General features: G+C 43.6%; 1 protein-coding gene across 1 annotated transcript in view; it reads left to right on the plus strand.

Annotated features, from left to right (window-relative positions):
- The first annotated feature begins 222 nt into the window (after positions 1 to 222).
- Positions 223 to 18,605, plus strand: part of LOC139640899 (ADP-ribose glycohydrolase MACROD2-like) — a 121,825-nt gene continuing 103,442 nt past the window's right edge. The window contains exon 1 of the mRNA XM_071515090.1: positions 223 to 375. Coding sequence (XP_071371191.1) covers positions 223 to 375 — 153 coding nt within the window. The remainder of the gene's footprint in view (positions 376 to 18,605) is intronic.

Here is an 18,605-nt window from a genome sequence, read left to right on the forward strand (position 1 = left end):
ACTGGCTTGTTCATGCCATCCCCATTGTCTCATTGTGAAGACAAACTTTATCTTATTTGTATTTGATGCTGATATTGCAGGTTCTAAAAAGCCTTGGCTGGGCTGCTCAGCAGTGTGTCAGGCAGCAGCAAGGTTTTACAGTATGATTGTTGTACTTTGCTTAACACCGCTTGGCGCAATTCCCTGGACTAGAAAGACAACTGCCGACCATGTAACCCTGAAATGAGCTTTCTGTGTTGTCCCCTTCCAACAGATGTGATCCACACTGTGGGCCCAGTGGCCAGAGGTCATGTGGGCCCTACGGAGACCAATGACCTCACCTCCTGCTACCAGAACTCCCTCAAGCTGCTGAAGGAGCATGGCTTGAGCACTGTGGTGAGTACTGTGCACCGCACCACGCTCTGACCCATCTCACTACCTGAGGAGGAATTTGTCTCTGTTCTGTGCAGCTTCAAAGAAATGAATTATATGCTGCAGTATGTTTTTTTCTTTCTGTGAGTAAGCCTTTAGTGAGTAAAAGCTGTTTGAAAATGCAAGGAAATTTGGAATAGGTACAAGAACAAAAGGATTTAGCATCTTTCGTTTGAGATATAGTTCTGAGTCTTAATCTTCTTTATTTAAACAAAAGCAACTGTGAGAACACAACAAAATGTTGACGTTTCATGTTTGTCAAATGGAAGCTTTTCATGTAGACTGCGTTGGCTTGCGATTAAATGAAAGGCAAGCCTTTGTATCCGCCACTCCATATTGAAGTTCCCAGTATAACTGCCTGGTTTTTGCTTTGTCATTGTTTGGTAAGCCACTTTGAGGGTAAAAAGTGTGACCTCTCTTGGATTCTTTAAAGGCTTGTGACATGGATTTGTGATTTTCTATTTGTTCCCAAGTAAATTAATTGTCTGGCACTAAAGAGGAGTCAATGAAAGTGCTTTGATTCTTGCGTGTGTGTGTGTGTGTGTGTGTGTGTGTGTGTGTGTGTGTGTGTGTGTGTATGTGTGTGTGCTCGTGTGCTACCTCCTCAAAAAGACATTCTCTGCTTTAAAGCAGTGGAAAAGCACTAGGTTTAGTGTGTCTGGCTGAATCCCAAGGGCTTGAGATGAGACAATGCCCACACACTCCACAGCTGGCAGCAGCAGATCATTCAAACACTGTCCCAGCCTCCAGCCTGTTCTGGTCTGCATGTTCCAGTCTGGTCCACATGACTTATGGATTTGCCCTACCCGCAGAGGGTAAACAAATCAGTATCACACCAAATAGCCACAAATCAGATTTCCACCACCAACCAATAGCCCTGCAGCCTCATCAGAGACCAATCGATGGAAGTACTTACCAACAGGAGAGAAGAGATAGATGAGTACCAGTCTGATTATAGATGATTGTGACAATTTTCTGTTCAGTTGATGATTCATTGTGAGTGTGACAGACACCTCCAGGTAGCAATTAAATGGATCGTGAAGCCAAATGACTGAAGTAGTCACAATAAATGTCTTGAAGTTGAATCAGGACCGGGAGAGTCTGCCTGCTGATCTTTAGACAGTTTTATGACAGTTGCATCCACTAACAGATGACATTGATGAACCAGAAGCATGACATTTCATTAGAATGTCATTTGCACGATAGCGTAATTTACCTGATGGTGTAAATTACTCCACAGCCGTGACTTGGAGCTCAGAGGTCCATGTGAAACACTGGGGATAGTGAGGCTGTGGGCTTGCCTGGGGCTGCCTGGGCAGAGGGAATGCCTACTCATCAGCATCGGGCCTCTCAGGCCTCGGCTGGAGAAATAGCCCCTTTTCACTCTCGGGTTCTCTTTTTTTTCATCCACAAACGTTCCAATCCTTGTTTTGTTTCAGGCACATTCCAAAGATTTATTTAGTTTAAGCCTATCTCTTGATTTATTTATCCAATAATTCATATATTTATAAGAAACAGAGTTTCTGTTTTTACTGGGAGCTGGCTGTATCCTGTCTAATGTATTTGTACAGCTGCTCTGTGTTGAGCAGGCCTTCAGTGAAAACAGTGGTGTTCTGTGATTGACTGGCCTTGCAGGATGAGCCCAGTCATTACATTATTTTAGCCACAGTCCATTTGGTCTCTCCTTGCGACAAGGACAACAGAAAGCCTTTTTACCAAAAGAAAGGGGACATGGTTGTTTCTTACTTCAAACAAGAATGCAACCTTGATTTAGTTTTAGTCTACTTTGCCTTGATATGGGGGAAGACTTAGTTGAACAGAGGCTCCAAGCCTTCAGCTCCAAAGGCTCTCTGGTCCAAACTCTTTGTTAAAAGACAGTGATCCAGCCTCTTGGTACAGAACACAATGAGTCCAGGTTTTTGGTTAGCCGATCAGCACTAAGCTCATTTTGACTCATCTGAAAGGGTTTCACTGTGAGCTTTGCCGTGTGAGAGAAACCAGAGAGGGAGAGCCCACCATGGACGGGCACCCCGCCAAGTGGGTCTGCACAGTGGGCAAAAGAGGGGGGCTGCGTTTGGGAATGCTAGACGGCTGGCTCCCTAATGGGGATTCCAGGGCATTACAAAGGGATAGGAGTCAAAACAAAGCCTAACACAAAATAAACTTGAGCATGAAAGATTAAAAAGAAGCAAGGCTTGGTAGTTAATCCCTGTTTCTTAGAGGTCAAAGCCACCCTTTAGGCTAAGAAACAGCACAGCTACGACAGTCATCACATCAAAATCTCCTCGTGCCTGTAGCATGTCAAGACAGGGAGTTTAAAAGGGAATACCACTGAATTTCAGGACTGGAAAATGCAGTTCCTATACCTTAGGGTAACACAGTTTGTGTGACTGAACATTCACTAGTATCCCCAGAAGTCAGATATTAGATAAAAGAGCTTTTCCTGTCCCCATGTGATGTCGCACTGATTTATAGCTCTACTGGGAATAAGTTGGAGAAGATGGCAAATGTGACTACCCAGGGCAATTCCTGGCAATAAGAGTACAATTTATGGGTGCAGTTTCTAGTTTGTATTGGTAACAGCTCCTTTTCTGAGTCAGTCTCCCAGTCTGTGCTGGGGCAGCTCTAGATAGCGCATATTGATGGCATCCAAACTAGACTTTTGTTTCTTTATTTTTATTTAGAGAGAGAGTTAGTTATGTTTATAATGTTCATAACAACAGTCTCAGGCCGGAGAATAGCATAAATAAATTCTTAAACTGAATTTTATTCTGCTTTTTGAAAGAGGCAATATACTCTGAATTCAGAACAGTATGAATTTAATTTTCACTTGAGAGACATTGTAAAAAATAGACCACATTGTAAAAAAAACAAATAAAAAAGTAATTACACAAAATTGTAGAAGGATCTTTTTTGATATGGAGGCTTACAAAGCATATTCCTTTGTCAAGCCTATATTGGCCGAAATGTAAATGCAGATGTGTTGATATTATCACCCATGGCCCATAGGGCACGCTGTGAGAAGAAGCTGCAAGTCCAGACGCTTACTGAGGGATGGCCTTCAGATGAAAAATAGCAATCAACCTGAGCCAAGAAACCTGCCGTTTAACCCCCCACACTGAAGCTGAAAGCTATCTGGAACAGCCCAGGCTTTAACACCCTCACTCTGTCTCAGTCTCTGGATAAATATCAGATGGTTGGATGGGAGCTCCTCCACTCGCCCAGTGCTGGAGTCTGGATTTTGTGGAACGCTTATGGAGTAGTGTTTATATACAGTATCATCTGACTGCACCATATGCTTGAAAGTGACGGTGTGCGTGTGTCTATGTACATCTGCGTGTATACAGTATATGATGTGCGCACATCTGTGTTTACACACATCTGTGGAAGGTATACTGTATGTGAGTGTGTCTTTCTCTCGGTGACACTCTTTGCTCATTTTTTTCTGCCCAGAGGACTCTCAGGCTCCAGTGACTTTTTTTCTATTTTTTTTCCCCTCTGCGGTTGAGAGAGCAAGCTGTCACAGCTCCCTGGGCTCTGACTGACCACAGCCCACGGCCAGGACGCCAGCACAGCCGGCCGGGCTCTGCAACATCACACAGGGGAGCTGTGGGAGCTGTGCAGTCCGTGAGCAGAGTTGCAGCTCTGGGCTGGCGAGCAGCACACTGTTAAACAGCCCCCTCCTCTGCCCAGTGCTTGTACACTGTGCTGTTTGTTTCCAGAGGAGGCTCAGGTGAGAAGAGGCGCCAAGGAGGAAATACGGCTAGAAATATCGGTTTTTGGCGGATTGAGTTCGGAGATGAATTGTGATAATAACACTGCCTTGCTGGTCGATGGGAGTGAAGATGCTCCAGCAGGCTATCAATATTTGCCTGAGCCAAGACACATTAAATAGGTCTCATCATGGTTGGTCTGATATATGGAGCATGCCATGTTATTATGGTCCATTTGGAAACAGCTGGGCATGTTGGGGAAACTCACTATTCAGCAGTACCACACCACTGAATTGGCCAGGAAATGAAAAGGAAAGATTTTCAGTGATGGTGTTGATGAGTTAAGGCTCTACCCAGGGGGAAAGAGAGGCAGATTGAAATCTTTACTGTATAAGCTTGAAGGGCTGATTTCAACCACTGGCTGAGACCTGCCATGCACACTATCTGCTGAGTGAGAGAATAATTGCTTGGATCCAAGACTAGGTTTTTGCCGCTTGCCGATAGATGGATTCTTTACCTGTGTGCGTGTGTGTGTGTGTGTGTGTGAGTGCCTGTAAGTGATGCATGGTTGTGTATGCGTGCACTATGTATACATGTTCAGAGCTCGGGGGGCCTCCTCTCTGAGGAGCTGAGGATGGCATGCCATACAGTACATGGAACAGAGGAGATGGTTAATGCAGGTCCCTTGTCTTGGTTAGTCATGGACGGCTGCTCAGATTCTTCCCTGGAAGTGAGTGTGGCATCTGTCAGGCAGAAGCAGACAGACAGACAGACTGTATGGAGGGGGACGCCACCATCTGGAAGCCATTCAGCCTTGGACCATGTTTCATTTCAGAGACCATATTAAACACCCCTTAGACTGTGACCTTTTAGAATAAAAGAATAAGCATGTTTACCCAAAATATCATTATCGTCTCATTTATAATAGCCTCCCTTTTGCCATTTCAAAGCATTGATGTGCATTATTAAATTAACTGGCTTTGTTTTTGAAGTAGCCCATTCAGAGTCTTTGGGGAGCATTCCGTTGAGACGAAATAACGAGGATTTTAGTCTCGAGGGTATTCGGCATGTTTAAGATACAGCAAGGGATTTTTGTCGTTGACTAATGATCTTGTGGGAAACTGAGCCTCCTTTTTTTCTAATTCGACCACGACAGGCCACAATCTGATGCTTTCCGAAAGCATCTGTCATTAAGCTATTTCGGGCGGCGTGCAGCGGGCTGGCAGCTGTCAGTGTGGACAGTGACGGGGTCTCAGACTGCATTTAGTGGCCTCCTCTCTGACTCCCAGGCGGCCCTGGAAGTGTTTTGTAGCCATAACACACTGGCTTCGAGGAGATCCAGCAGGGAAACCACAAATTGCCTGTTGAGAAAAAAATGCTGAAAGCCAAGTGGATTGGAGATGAATGGTGTAGAATGATAGGATTAGCCACCCTCCTCTGTGGGCTCATTCCAAGGCTGCTAGCATTAGCTCCCATTCATTTTGCCCCACAGTGTTCCCAAAATGTATTCCCTCAAACAGTGTCTAATAGTGTCACATCAGTATGCACACCCAGCTTTTGGAGATGACAACTGATAGCCTCTACTAGAAAATCTGTTGACCTGTTTAACATGACAGGGACAGCGAGCAAAGTACAAATAAACCTGTATCAGTGGGACAAGGGAGCATGCCCCATGGTATTGTGGGATAGAAAATACACCGGGGTATGGTTGACAAGCTGACACTCTGACCCTGCAAGACATCTTGGATTCTGTTATGGCTGGCCGCTTTCCACGGCACTTCCTCTGTCCTAAGGAATAATGCCAAATATAGAATAAATAACTTTTCCTGTTCATCCTTTATTTAGTGTAGGTCACTGTTGATATTTGAAAATCTGTTTTTTTTACTGCTGTATTTAAGTGTACTGTAGGGTCTTCGTCATTATTTATGTTTCTAAATGCTACCGTGTAAACGACTTTGTACTCCCACCCTATTCCATTTTGGTGTGCCGGCTCCCCAAGTGATTAATTAATTTTCATTTATGCACTGAACAGATCGTGCGCAAACTTTTCCTCTACCCGTTTCTCCCTCCTTTCTCGTAAATTATTGTCCTGGAGTGCAAGTGACTCCCAATTTAATTATATAATGGCTGGGAGAAGTATAAAGGCTTTATTGTGCACACACTTGGCTTCTGATCACAGCAAAGTAAACTGAGCCATTAATTGGGATAGGAGAATGAGAGGTTTACTGCTGATCTGATTACACAACGCAGTTGGTCTCTGTGTGTATATCACCCAGTATCCCAGTCAGTTCATACTTTGAATTCCTCCGCAATGACAGCATCCAATCTCATTTTCCTCAAGGTAATATCATTTGCTGAACTTCATTGGCAGATTCCATATGTTGCAGAAGAGTACAGAAGCCAAATACAAACATCTTTGTTTTTCTCTATAACATCTGCTCCATGGTTTTTTTCTTCCACATCTAAAGGTGTGCATGTTGGCAATAACACACATCGTAATGCACTTCTGTTTACCAACACGAAGGTAGCGTGATTGTGTTCTTTAAATTTACCTTTCCTAGTCTATTATTATTATGTTTGTGCCTGTCTTAACATCTGGACATTGTGTGCTAGTGCTTGGTTGTGTTTTTGTTCTTTGTACCAAGATGCCAGCATTCAAGGCATTGATGTTATTCATAGTGTTCGCCCAGTTGTTGTATTTTAGGTAAAGATGAGTCTAGCTGTAATGAGAAAATAAATAATCTGATCGTGTACCGTATGTGCTCCAGTGGAGCTCGTGGGGTATCATCCCCCCATCAGCATGCTCTGCATGTATGTGATTATAACCCAGCCCTCTCTGTGGCCAGTCAGCCAGTCATTGCTTGTGCCCCAGTTCCACATAGAGTACCTGCATGCGTCGAAAAAGGTTAATTAGACTGAAGCTTTAAAAAGGTCACGCCGCCATTTAAATTAGTCGTTGCTATTTGTCTGATCTGAAACATGGGCAACACTGGGCCAATTAGCTCCAATTACGCTGATAGTGGTTGTGGTGGTCTTCCATCCAGCCCAAGTTAATGACCATCGGAGCCCCAATTACCCCAGCGCCCCAGTTTAGAGGGAGGCACCTACAGGAGGAGGGAGGAGCTCCGGGCCTGGGTGAGGGGACAGCCCCGCAACATCACCTTCCCTTGACATTTCACTCCAGGGAATAATGCAGAACTTGGTTTATGTGGGGTGAAATATTAGGATATGTAAAATGTGACATTTCCACACACCTCAAGAGGGGTAATCACAGTTGATGGGGGATCGAAGAAGTAATTTCCAGAGTGTCTATGTAGAGTGGGCTGATGTGAACAGGCCAGCGTCTTGATTACAAGCGCAGGGAGCCCATAGCTATCATCAGCAAGACTAAAAGGCTGTCTGCTACAAAGGCTACTCCACCTAGATGTTCTCCGAGGGAAATGGCAGCAGTTCAGCTCTAGATGAATATGCTCTGACAATAATAAAAGCTCTTCAAATAAGTTAAGCGCTAAAGAGCAATCAAGCAGTGTGAGATTCAGGCTCAGCACTTGGGCCGGTTTCACTTCATCTTTTTCCCCGCTACTGTACCTGGCTGAGAGGAGCTCTTGGAGACGGCCTTCTGAATTTCTATGAGGCTCATATCCCTCCTTGGTACCATCTGAGAATAGAAGAGACGGCTCCCACCCAACTGAGGGACTGTCACAGGAAGTTGTTGGTTAAACAGATGTCTTTCCCTGCCGTACGCCACGAGACGAGAACGCCACAATGAGCATGCATTAATTAAACATACCTGAAGAATGTGGGCAATATCAGAGAACAAAAGGCATATCTGTCTATCTCTCTCACTGCTTCACAATGGGAATTGGGGCTGCACTGAGAAAACCTCTCCTTTCTTACCATGTGAGCATTCCCTCAGGCTTGACATCTTAGAGAGAGAAGAGAGAGAATGAGGACAGGAAGAAAGCCCATGGATCTACCCAGAGAACTGACGCTTTGTTAGCAGCAATTAGTTCTGATTAGCTGCTTCACATTCAGATAAATAGCTCTGTTAACTATGTATGAGTCATTCACAACAATGCTGATTTTGAAAATAAGTCTCAGCCATCCGCCCGAGGGAGGCTACTCTTGAATCATTCTTTGTTTACAACAAGAGAAACGCTCACATAGAAATAGTACATGGACAGTGGCGTCTTGTTTGCTTTGAAGCCTCCTCAGCCAAACCAATACATACAAAACTTCAACAAGAATAACCTAGTGCTTGCCTTACACCTGAAAGTGTGTTTCTTCCCCTAGTAGGCTTCCATCTGTTTAGAGTTGTGCTGGAGTCTGAAACATCTGTGGTGCCATCAAACATTTCCTCCACCACCTGATAAATGCTTCGCCTCCGATCAAAGCAGCTGAGCAGGAAAAGGTGGACATGAAACCCGTTGTCAGCAGCGCGGGCCTCTCTCTCGTCGCACGGCTGTTGCGCGGCGAGACTATCTCGGCAATCTCGCAGATACCATAACAGATTGCCGTTCGGCGGCGGCGGCGGACTTTGGCGGGATGAGTTCTTGTTTACATCATTATGGTTAATTAACAGGCAGAATCAGTCCAGCGGAGAGCGCCTGTATGTGTGTGCGCGCGTGTCAATGACAGCGCTGTCACACTCACAGCCATCTCATTATTGATGCGGCGCTGTCCCCAAGGTAATGCCACGTGCCGCTCTGATGTGTTCGGTCATCCATGTGGCCCCTTTGAGTCCGTGCCAGCGGGCGGGGCTGTCTAAACAGGGAATATGAATGGATAACTAGGAAAACCCTTTCTATCCACTAATGTAATGTAATAACACATCCAGGATCTTTCTCTTTGTCTTCTACCTCCCACCCATCCACACGTCTTGGTGACACTCATTACGCTGCAATTTTGATACGCATGGCGACGTTTTCAATTTAACACTCACAGATGGATATTTTAATTATTATTGAATGAGTAGTAATGAGAGCGCTGAATCTGTGCGTTCCTCTTAATGCACTTAATTAAAGTTACAAAGCGTGACGTTTAACATGACTCTGCATCAAAGAATAAGCTGCTTCACCAGTTATGGATTAGGAGAGAAACACCATGATAAAGCGAGCAGTTATTGTGAACATGTGATGAATCAGTGCTAATCAGGTTAGTAGCTCCACCACAGGTGTGAGTCCTACTTTGCTCCTGTGTGGAATCTATCTTCTTGGCCTGGGAGCTCTTTGTTCTAGTGTTTCATTTGTGTCTTTTATGAAGCCAGGTGCTGCACCCGGAGTCGACCTTGCCAGCGCCATGTCCATGAAACTGGAATTTCCTGGTCTATCACAGGGTTCCATTTCAACAGGCTTGCACCCAATTATCCTTCAATCATGGCCCCCTGTCTTACAGATGTGTTTGGGCGAAGTACAAGGTCTCTCTGCCGTGGTTTGACACACAGGGGACATTCTTTCTCACTCTGGCTGTACGCATGGAATGTTTTCAAGGGAAGAAATCAGACGGCATCTCAGATTAAAATGAATTGGGTTCCTGTGCCGCCCAAACGATTATTTATTTGGTTATTTATATTATTTCTAGCTTTTACACTGAGCAAGTGGCCAATGCAAGAACGACACCAAAAATTGCAGATACGGTGTCTGTGGCTAATTAACACCTTTAGATACACAGATTCGTTTTCTGTCAAGCTGCTAAAGGGCTTGCTGACTGTTACACCGCCTCCAACGTCGCTTTTTCCTCCATATGTTATGAGTTTATGCACACCATACAGGCAGGGGGAGAAAAGCAGAGAGATCAGCTCTTTATTAGATTCCCCTACGCATTGCTCAAGATATCAAATGCTACCCACTTTTAATAACAGGCAGGTAATTACAGCTTTTTTTTGCAATTATTAAAAAAATGATTTATCCTATGCGGAAGACAGGCACGCTGGATGATATACAGAGCTGGTGAAATCTTTGGCTCGTGACTTCTATTTTGTTAGTGTTGACTGATGGTAGGATGAATTAATAAGAAAAGGTATCATGCTACAGGGGAAAGAAAGCCCTCTCTTTGTTCATGTATGTCCCCCTTTGTAAAAAGAGGAGGTGAAGTTTTTGTTCAGTAATATTGCCTTAAATTACTTTTAATCTTGTTACATGGACTTTATCTTGTAACTGGCATTCTGTTCCCTACAACTCAGTCTTTGTTGCTCCGCCTTGTCATTTTGTGTAAAATGTCTTTTTTTCTTTACTTATTTTGCCTTGAGCACAAGTTGGGACTTGAATCCTAATGTCATCCAACAGGCTAGTACTCTTCTCTGCTCTGAGATTATTTACAGTATTTCACTTCGTTGTTCTCCTTATTTTTCATAGCAGGCCTTTTTTTAAACTCTAAACATACTGAGCACAATTCTTCCCTGTGTTTTGTTTATGCATTCGTTCCTATGTGTGTTATCAAAGAGAATGCATTAGGGAGAGAGTTGACAGGAATTGCGAGCCTTGGGAATGTTTGTAGCTCTTTTTGTCGTTCAAAAGCGCACAACTGCATTTGTCTAAATCCAGGATATATATAAAGTCAGAAATGAATATTTATTATAGTCCCCATCCGCATGATCCATATTTCTAATCAGCATGGTTTGGTCAGAAGACTTGACAGTAAACTGAGAGCAGTCCATGTTGTGTTGACCAATAGGTCACCCCCCATTCATCAATATTTATGAGAATGCCAGTACTCCAATGACACTCATTACAAAATCCTGTAGACCTAAGTTATATCCACAACTATACACAAGTTACAAGTATTGCCCCTCATCAGCTTGGGTGTTATCAAACCCACAGCAGTCTTCCCTTAGGCTCAGGTGAATGATTGTGTGCATTGGCAGACACGCCATGTTTATGCTCTCCTACATAATTCTTTAATCACAGTGCTATTACCCCACACATACAGCCAGTTTAGTGCCATTATTATCTCCCAAGGTCACAGCTAACGAGGGCTGACGCACTATGCCTGGCCTGAGCTGATTGACTCACAATTTTAAACAGGCTCAAACAAGGCCTACTCAGCAATTCAAGAGGCAACACAGCACCTCGCACAGGTTTATGAGGAGATATATTAGCTCTCCCACAGCCTTCACTGCAGGATTGTCTTGCTTTGATGCCGTAGATTGCCAGAGAGGTGTAGAATACTTATTTCTGGCCTGGCAAATGTTTTATCCCTTTTATTGGCAATGACATTTGTGTTAGGACTGAGGATTTGCATTTATTTACCAAGATAGAAGGAATTCATTCAGTGGCTATTTGTGTGTGAAAAATTCATAGCCTGGCCTTTATTGTTGATCCTGCACTTAACATTCACCCGAATGATCTGCCGTGTCCAAGAAACATGTCATTTGATTCTTGACATATATATTGTAAGAGATTTCATTTGTGCTAGAGACAGCATTTAGCTGGTGAATATTAGATGCCTCATCTCGAATGTGCTGCTAGTCCCTGAGTTACACCCCCAGCCTCCATATTCTCTCCTGTTCCAAGTTAATTAAAAATTATACGACATGCTAGCATTAAATCATCATGAAGTAGGCCTACTCAAGTAATCATTTCCTGGTGTAATTTAGCAGGTTAAACATTTCTTGCATTGTCAACCAATGACCTTGATATCGTAAATGCCACACTCGTCTTTTATGAGTGATCCAGCACCTGTCAGAGCCATGGAACACATTTAAATTTAAATCAGCTACAACCTACGTCCACCTTTTTCATTCCACGTAGAGATGAATCCTGAAAAACCCAAAGATTTAGTCACCATGCCATATGCTGAATGAAGTGTCTGCGGGAGTGAACACAGGGGTGAATCCTGTTTCATGGTTTGACTTTGTCAGACAGCTAGGAATGCCAGATAACCTCCAGATCTCTCTTGGCTTATCATCTGATGTCACATCCGTAAACCCTTAGCAATGACAATGTGCATGGAAGGAAATCTGGTGTACTCTACCATCAGGGTCAAGACAGCAAAGAACATGAGATTGAGAACTTGGAACAAAATAATACTTAATCATTTTTAGATTTTTTTTTTCATTTAAAGTTAGACATCATTCATTTTAGTTAGACAGTTTCGTCGTGAGAGACAGGAAAGACTGGAAGAGGGAGGGGGATGACATGCAACAAAGGTCCTGGACCAGATTCAAACAGGATGTCACGGTTACATGGTGCGCACCTTAGACCACTGAGCCACCAGGATGCCCACATTTTTAGATTTTTGTTGTAGAATGCCAAAAGCAAATGGTTTTTAAAGCATTTACTTTATCTGGTGTGCAGGACCAATGTGTGTCTGAGAGACAAACTTGCATAATTACCACGTCATGCCTGTGGTAGTTGTGTGTGTGTGTGTGTGTGTGTGTGTGTGTGTGTGTGTATAGCATTGAGCTGCGCATGGTGGGTGGAATGCACTTTTCTCTGGTTAGCTTTTTGATCTGGAGAGCATTGGACTCGTGGGAGCAGTGCCAGAGGACACCAATCAATCTGGATATTGAGGGAGCACTTCATCTGATAATTTCCCTTACAGGAAGTCTTGTTTTTATCTGGACTCAGCACAAACAAAGTCATTGAGCAATTAAAAGAACAAGCACACTATTCCCCATTCACTGATGTGGTGAAGAGGCTCTATTATGAAACTGAAGTGAAGTGATTTGAGATAAGTACACACATCAGATCAGTTTGGCTTAATCAAGGCCATCATAGCTCTAGATTTATAATGAGAGGAATAATTGGCCCCCACCTGAGTGTAGCCCTGTAAGGGTCCTTGGCCTCTCCAGAAAGAGGCTGGATCATAGAGAAATGTGTATGTGTTTGGCATAGGGCCTCATCGAGCTTAACGATGATCAGCTACATGATGCTCTCTTAGCCAAGCTTAATTATGACCCACAGTAAATATCATGCTTCTGCCTGTGGTTTACAAGCTTACCACATTATTTATAAAGGCACCTTATAGAAAAACATGCTGTAGGCTGCACAGGGCTCCAATGTCTGCCATCTTATCAGAAGCAAAATGAAGTCAGACAATTAAGAAATGTACTGTCAGCCATGACAGAATTGTTTTGGTTACATTATTAGATTATTTACTGCAGCAGAATTTGAGTTAATCAAAAAAAAAATCCTTATCCCCATGATGTGGTACAGTACATTTTCATTACACAAACACATGCTGCATTTGGTGCAAAGAAAATGGTTCGCCAGTTTTAGTAACTAATTAATGCTTTATCAATATTCATGCTGAACTCCACATTTAGAAAACTGTAATAAGCTGTATTATCCTCTGGCCATTTACTACATATCAACTACATATCAATGTAGTTCAGATGAAACTAGCAACTCTAGTCTCTGACCAAGTGGCATACTTTCCACATTGTCCACTTTGATTTAGAGACCATAGATACAATTAGATTTAGCCTAGAATGAAAACCAAATATCAGTACAGAGGCGTACAGTGCATGACAGCACCACTTCAAACCAGCGCTTAGGCTGCATGGGAGATGGAGAGGGCTGGATGGACGGTGTCATAATTCATGGGAGCCACCTGGTGATTCCCCCAGTCACCTTCCTGTTTCCTCTCAACCAGCTGCTCCCTGCACTCCCAATCAATCAGCGGTGCCAGGGCTGCAGCAATTCACCGTGACCTTGAGTGGCATGTCCCCTCTCCTCCGTTTGGGATGTTGGTGGGCTTCGGTTCCCTCCTCATCCCTCCTCATTTAGAGATGCACCTGTGCTCCGACCGAGATAGCCCCGCTCCCCATGCCTACTCTGGGATTTGACTGTATTTGAGGAAATGCTCATATCCACGGCCAATCACCGGCTGGCTCGGCAAGACAGCAGCTCTCACTGTGAGTACGCTTTCATTGTACGTATGTGCAACAGAAGGCAGCGGCAACAAGGCATCCACTGTTTTGTTTATCATCGCCCATGGGTAGTTGTCCACCTTGCCTGTCTGTAAAAGTATAATGAACTTATTTTGGTGAAATCCTCAGTTTTGCTCAGTTTTTGCTTACTGTTTATCTTCTTTCTGTTTACAGTAGACAAGGTCACACGCAAAGATGTAAAGATATCAGTTAGTTAGATATCAGCTTGATCTTTTATGATCCATTTAATTATTTTACAAGTACAGTAGATGCAATTATAGAGCTATCTGATATAGCAGTTATGGACGTATCATTTGGATTCAGAGCCCTGACTCCCCGCGAGTCTGTTTTTCTGTTTTTGTTGGATGCCACACTGTGGTGGAGATGGGCGACCGGCTGTTCCGCATGGTCGGCCAGAGACACGCATTGTCTGGACCTGACCAGGGTGGCCGAGTGGCTCCTCTCATGGCCCCGGTGTGACAGCGCTGTCTCCACATGAAGGTGACCCTCTCCCCGGATCCTCCGCTCTGCCCAGCTTGCCTGTCAGGTCCTACAGGCGACATGGTCTATTAAGCACCTTAATGATGACCACTGCCGCACGGACTCCCACAATAGACCCCGCTCCTCCATAGCATATCGGTGTGTATGTTTGTGATGCTGTATGTATAGTGTGTGATCCATGTTTCCTGTCTCCCTCTGTCCTTGTACTGTACGCTGGGGTTGGATCTAACTTGTTTCCAGCTTGTGTCTGTAGAGAGATTCCGATTAGGTCTGGATGGATGGTGGAATAAAGCTCGTTTGGGATTTAGAGGTGGATATTTTGAAGAGGCAATCCTTCAGAAGGCTTTTACACTCAATAAATCCACTAACACCCCAATGTTTCAAAACACTGCTTTTACAGCCTCATACTTTATATCCAGAGCCAGCACTGCAGTGTAAAAATGACAGGAGTACTTGGAGATGGCAACAAGCCTTGGGGAGCACTCCCACCAACACTTCCACCTCTGTTGATCCCTCATATCCGTGTGCCTAGCATGAAGAAAGGAAGTTTCCTAGGTGGGAAGGCAGGTGTATCATCTTCTCTCCCCTTGAGGCTGGCGAGAGAAGAGATCATGGGGTTCAGATGGCTGCTGCTGGGCTCGGAGTGTGTATGTGGGGACAGGGGATCAGAAGGGGTCTCCTAAGGCGTTCGCTCAGCAACCCATCCCATCATAATTACCTTCATGCAGTCTTTACATCTGGCAACCACTGGGAAGCTGCGTCCCCCTGACTCCCAAACAGGGCGGACTAGGAGCAGGCGGGGTACAGGGCAACACCACCATTACATGAAATATATCACTGCTTTACTGAATCACTACAGTATGTGCTTAGTGTGTTTTTGTTATGTTCAGACTGTAACTGATATAATTGATAATGATTTCTCATACAGTCATGCTGTTGTGTGGCTTTGTATGGTTCAAGACAAGCAAGGCTAAAAGCTCATCAAAGAAAGGTGCACAAAATTGTGTATACACATTGTCACCTTTTAAGAGACTTTTCATATGAAGACAAAGAGATACAAAGACCCTTTGTTTTTGCCGTAGGTGTGAATATCATTAGCTCTAACATGAGTGCACTAAATGCGAGGAGGTGCGCCAGCCTTCACCCATGAGACAATAAAACACATATGGAAATGAGCCGACAGCATGACTAATAGCTAGCAGTTTGAACCACGCGCCCATCTCAGCAAAATGCCTGTTCTCTCAAAGTGAGCCATTATACGGTTATCAATGAGCCCGCTTCTCCTTTGATCTCTCTTTTAAGTGCTAAGGTTTTCCCCCAAAAAAAGACACCTTGGAGGAGCCGTTGCTTTGCACATGCTGTCCTGTGTTATGCCCAAAACGAGGATAAAAAGAATACAAAGGAAGCTGTCACTCTCCGTGTCCCTCCTGTCCCTAATCCCTCCTCTCCTGAGTTGGGGCCTGCCACACCATCAGCAGAGCTCAGATCAAAGTGTGAGAGAATGGCCCACAGGCCCGCAGAGAGGGAGAGTTGACCTCCTCAGAGCTTTCTCTGTCCTTGGACCAAAGTCCTTTTAAGGACTAGGCCTGTTCATTGAACACTGATTCTGTGCTGTGTTTCTAGATCGAGCTTTACTGTGGAGCACAGAATGCTTTGTGGACATTCTCTGAAGCAGACATTGTGTCTAGAGTGGCAATCGTATAAAGATGATTTAGTTATCCTACTTGAAAGCCTTTGTTGTGTTCACACCGTTGCAAAGACTGAGGCTGGAAATGCGCATCACTGTGTATGTGTGTATTTATATTCATGCCCATGGTACTGAAAGCTGAAATCTGTATTACTTAAAGTGCAGCAGACCTGTGTATATAAATTGAAAAATAGTGTTTGCTCATGCTAATACGACACAGGCCTTGACCTCTCATCCCGCTACTGTTAATTAGTGTTGGTTGCTCTTACCTCTGGGCAAGCTCAGATTTATGGCTTTATGTTGTTGGGAGCTTTAAAGTGAAACCACACTACTGGGGCCAAGTCTGCCCACGGATGGCATGGATAAATAGGCTTTCATATAGGTGTCATATAGGCGCATATAGCGCATAGAGCTCCAGTATAGATGCCTTAGAAGCATATGAACATGCTGTCTGTGATATTGCAACCCACCTACAGTTTATCAAGTAAGTGGTATCACATAAGTAAATCACATTTGACATTTTAAATAGGATCATATCATAGTGTTGTTGTTTAGTACAGAGTTTTTTTCAATAGCAGTTTTATTGCAACTGTATTAGACAAAATTGACTTTTGTGTGTGTATTACTTGACTGGATTTGAACTCACTGAAGGATAATCTATAGAATGACTCAAAGCTTAGTTTTTTTGTTGTTGTTTTAATTCAGCCTTTTGGGCTAAAATTGAGGAACAGTTAATCTGCTTTCATAACCAAAATTGATTTATCACACTACAGCATAATTATCCCCATTTTGATACTTGGAGGCAGAGGAGTGGAAGGTTTTTTGGTTTTACATGATGCAGGTGCATTCATTCTTCTCTGCTCTCACACAAAGACGTTCTAAAACTTTGAAGTTGGCCTTTTATTGAAGCTTTATAATTAGAACTGGGATTTTGCTTTGATGAGCTCTGTTGTATATCCTGAGTTCAGCTGACATCAAAAAGTAAAGAACTATTTATATTTTTGATTGCTTTGGGTATGCTAGCAAACTAGCTGGGTAGCTTTCCATTGATTTTGTTGTCATTATCTGTCATTATGTGTTCATCTTTTAAATTATCTGTTTCTGTTTTTCAAAAGTTAAGTTGTATTTTTTTAAACATTTCTCCTCATATCAATTAAGTATTTAGTCTTTTGATATATTCGGGGAGGTGCACTGATAGTGGTAGTCTGAGTATCAATATGTATAAATCCTGCAACACTGTGCCTCTGTGATGAACACAGAAAATGATGAAAACTGGACTTGTCTTAAAAATGAATAAATATTCATGTAGAAACAGATGGCTCTCACAGCATTTCCACGGTCTCATCAACCTGACCCTTTTACAGCTCCCACATAAAGGAAAGCACACTTGTTCAAATCAGGTGTCAGTTACAGACCACATCTGCAAACACTCAACATAATGGCCCAGGCAATACAAGTGGTTGATGATGCACCTGATTAACAAAATACCGAGCTATTGATAAAGAATGATCGTTAGACTAATACAGGCCTGTTTATTATGTTAATTTATGTGTGTGTATTCATGCGTGTATCATCTGTCTAGCTATATCTGTCTGCCTGTCTATCTATTTGTTGTATCTGCTGTTTCTATTTGTTTTTCTAAATAGCTACAGGGGAATTTTGTCTTCCACTGAAGGTCTCATCTTTACACTGTCACTTGTAAACTCTCTCCCATTCAGTATATGGGTGACACAGTTTGCTGAGAAGATATGACTGTGTCAGCACGCATTAAGTCAACCTTCAAAGGTTGTGTCCAATTGAAACAGTGGGAATGGCCTGGAGGCTGTAGGGAGGCCAGGTCCATTGGGATTTGGGCATTCATATCCAGAGCTCCTCGTGCCGCTGAGGACTATCCTCCAATGACGGCCCCTCCTCTGTCCTGGGTGATCACTGGGCTGCAGCTAAGAATAACCAGTGGATGCGCTTCAGCCACATTCACTCCAGCCACCCTGCTGACCAGGTGCTAATGCCCTTCCCCTGCGTTACCTTGTCCCACTGACTCCTCAGTAACCTCCTGCAGAATGGCTCTCTTTGTGGCACGGTGCCAAAACAACCCCAGTGCTTCTTACTATAGCTCAGCAATAAACTTTTGATACTACGAATGATGCAAGGCCATGAAGTAAAATGCCTGTTTAAATCATCAATCATCCATCTACTCTAATTGGATTTTGCTGTACCTTGAGAGTAATTCTTTACGTCGATGTTTTCCATCAGGTATTTGTCATCGGCTAGGATCCTCATTGTGAAGCCTAAATCCTGCCTTACGAAATACTTCTAAAATCAAGGAAGGAGTCACAAGTATTTTCAGAATGAGAGACAAGAGCAAAGTATGTTTTTATTGAAGTGGTTGGGCAGGACCTCTATTTTCAGGGTTTCCAGTGGC

The sequence above is a fragment of the Centroberyx affinis genome, unplaced genomic scaffold (assembly GCF_046629955.1).
Source record: "Centroberyx affinis isolate AG114_WGS23_722 - 3 ecotype Tasmania unplaced genomic scaffold, CSIRO-AGI_Caff_v1 ptg000304l_1, whole genome shotgun sequence".
NCBI lineage: Eukaryota > Metazoa > Chordata > Actinopteri > Beryciformes > Berycidae > Centroberyx > Centroberyx affinis.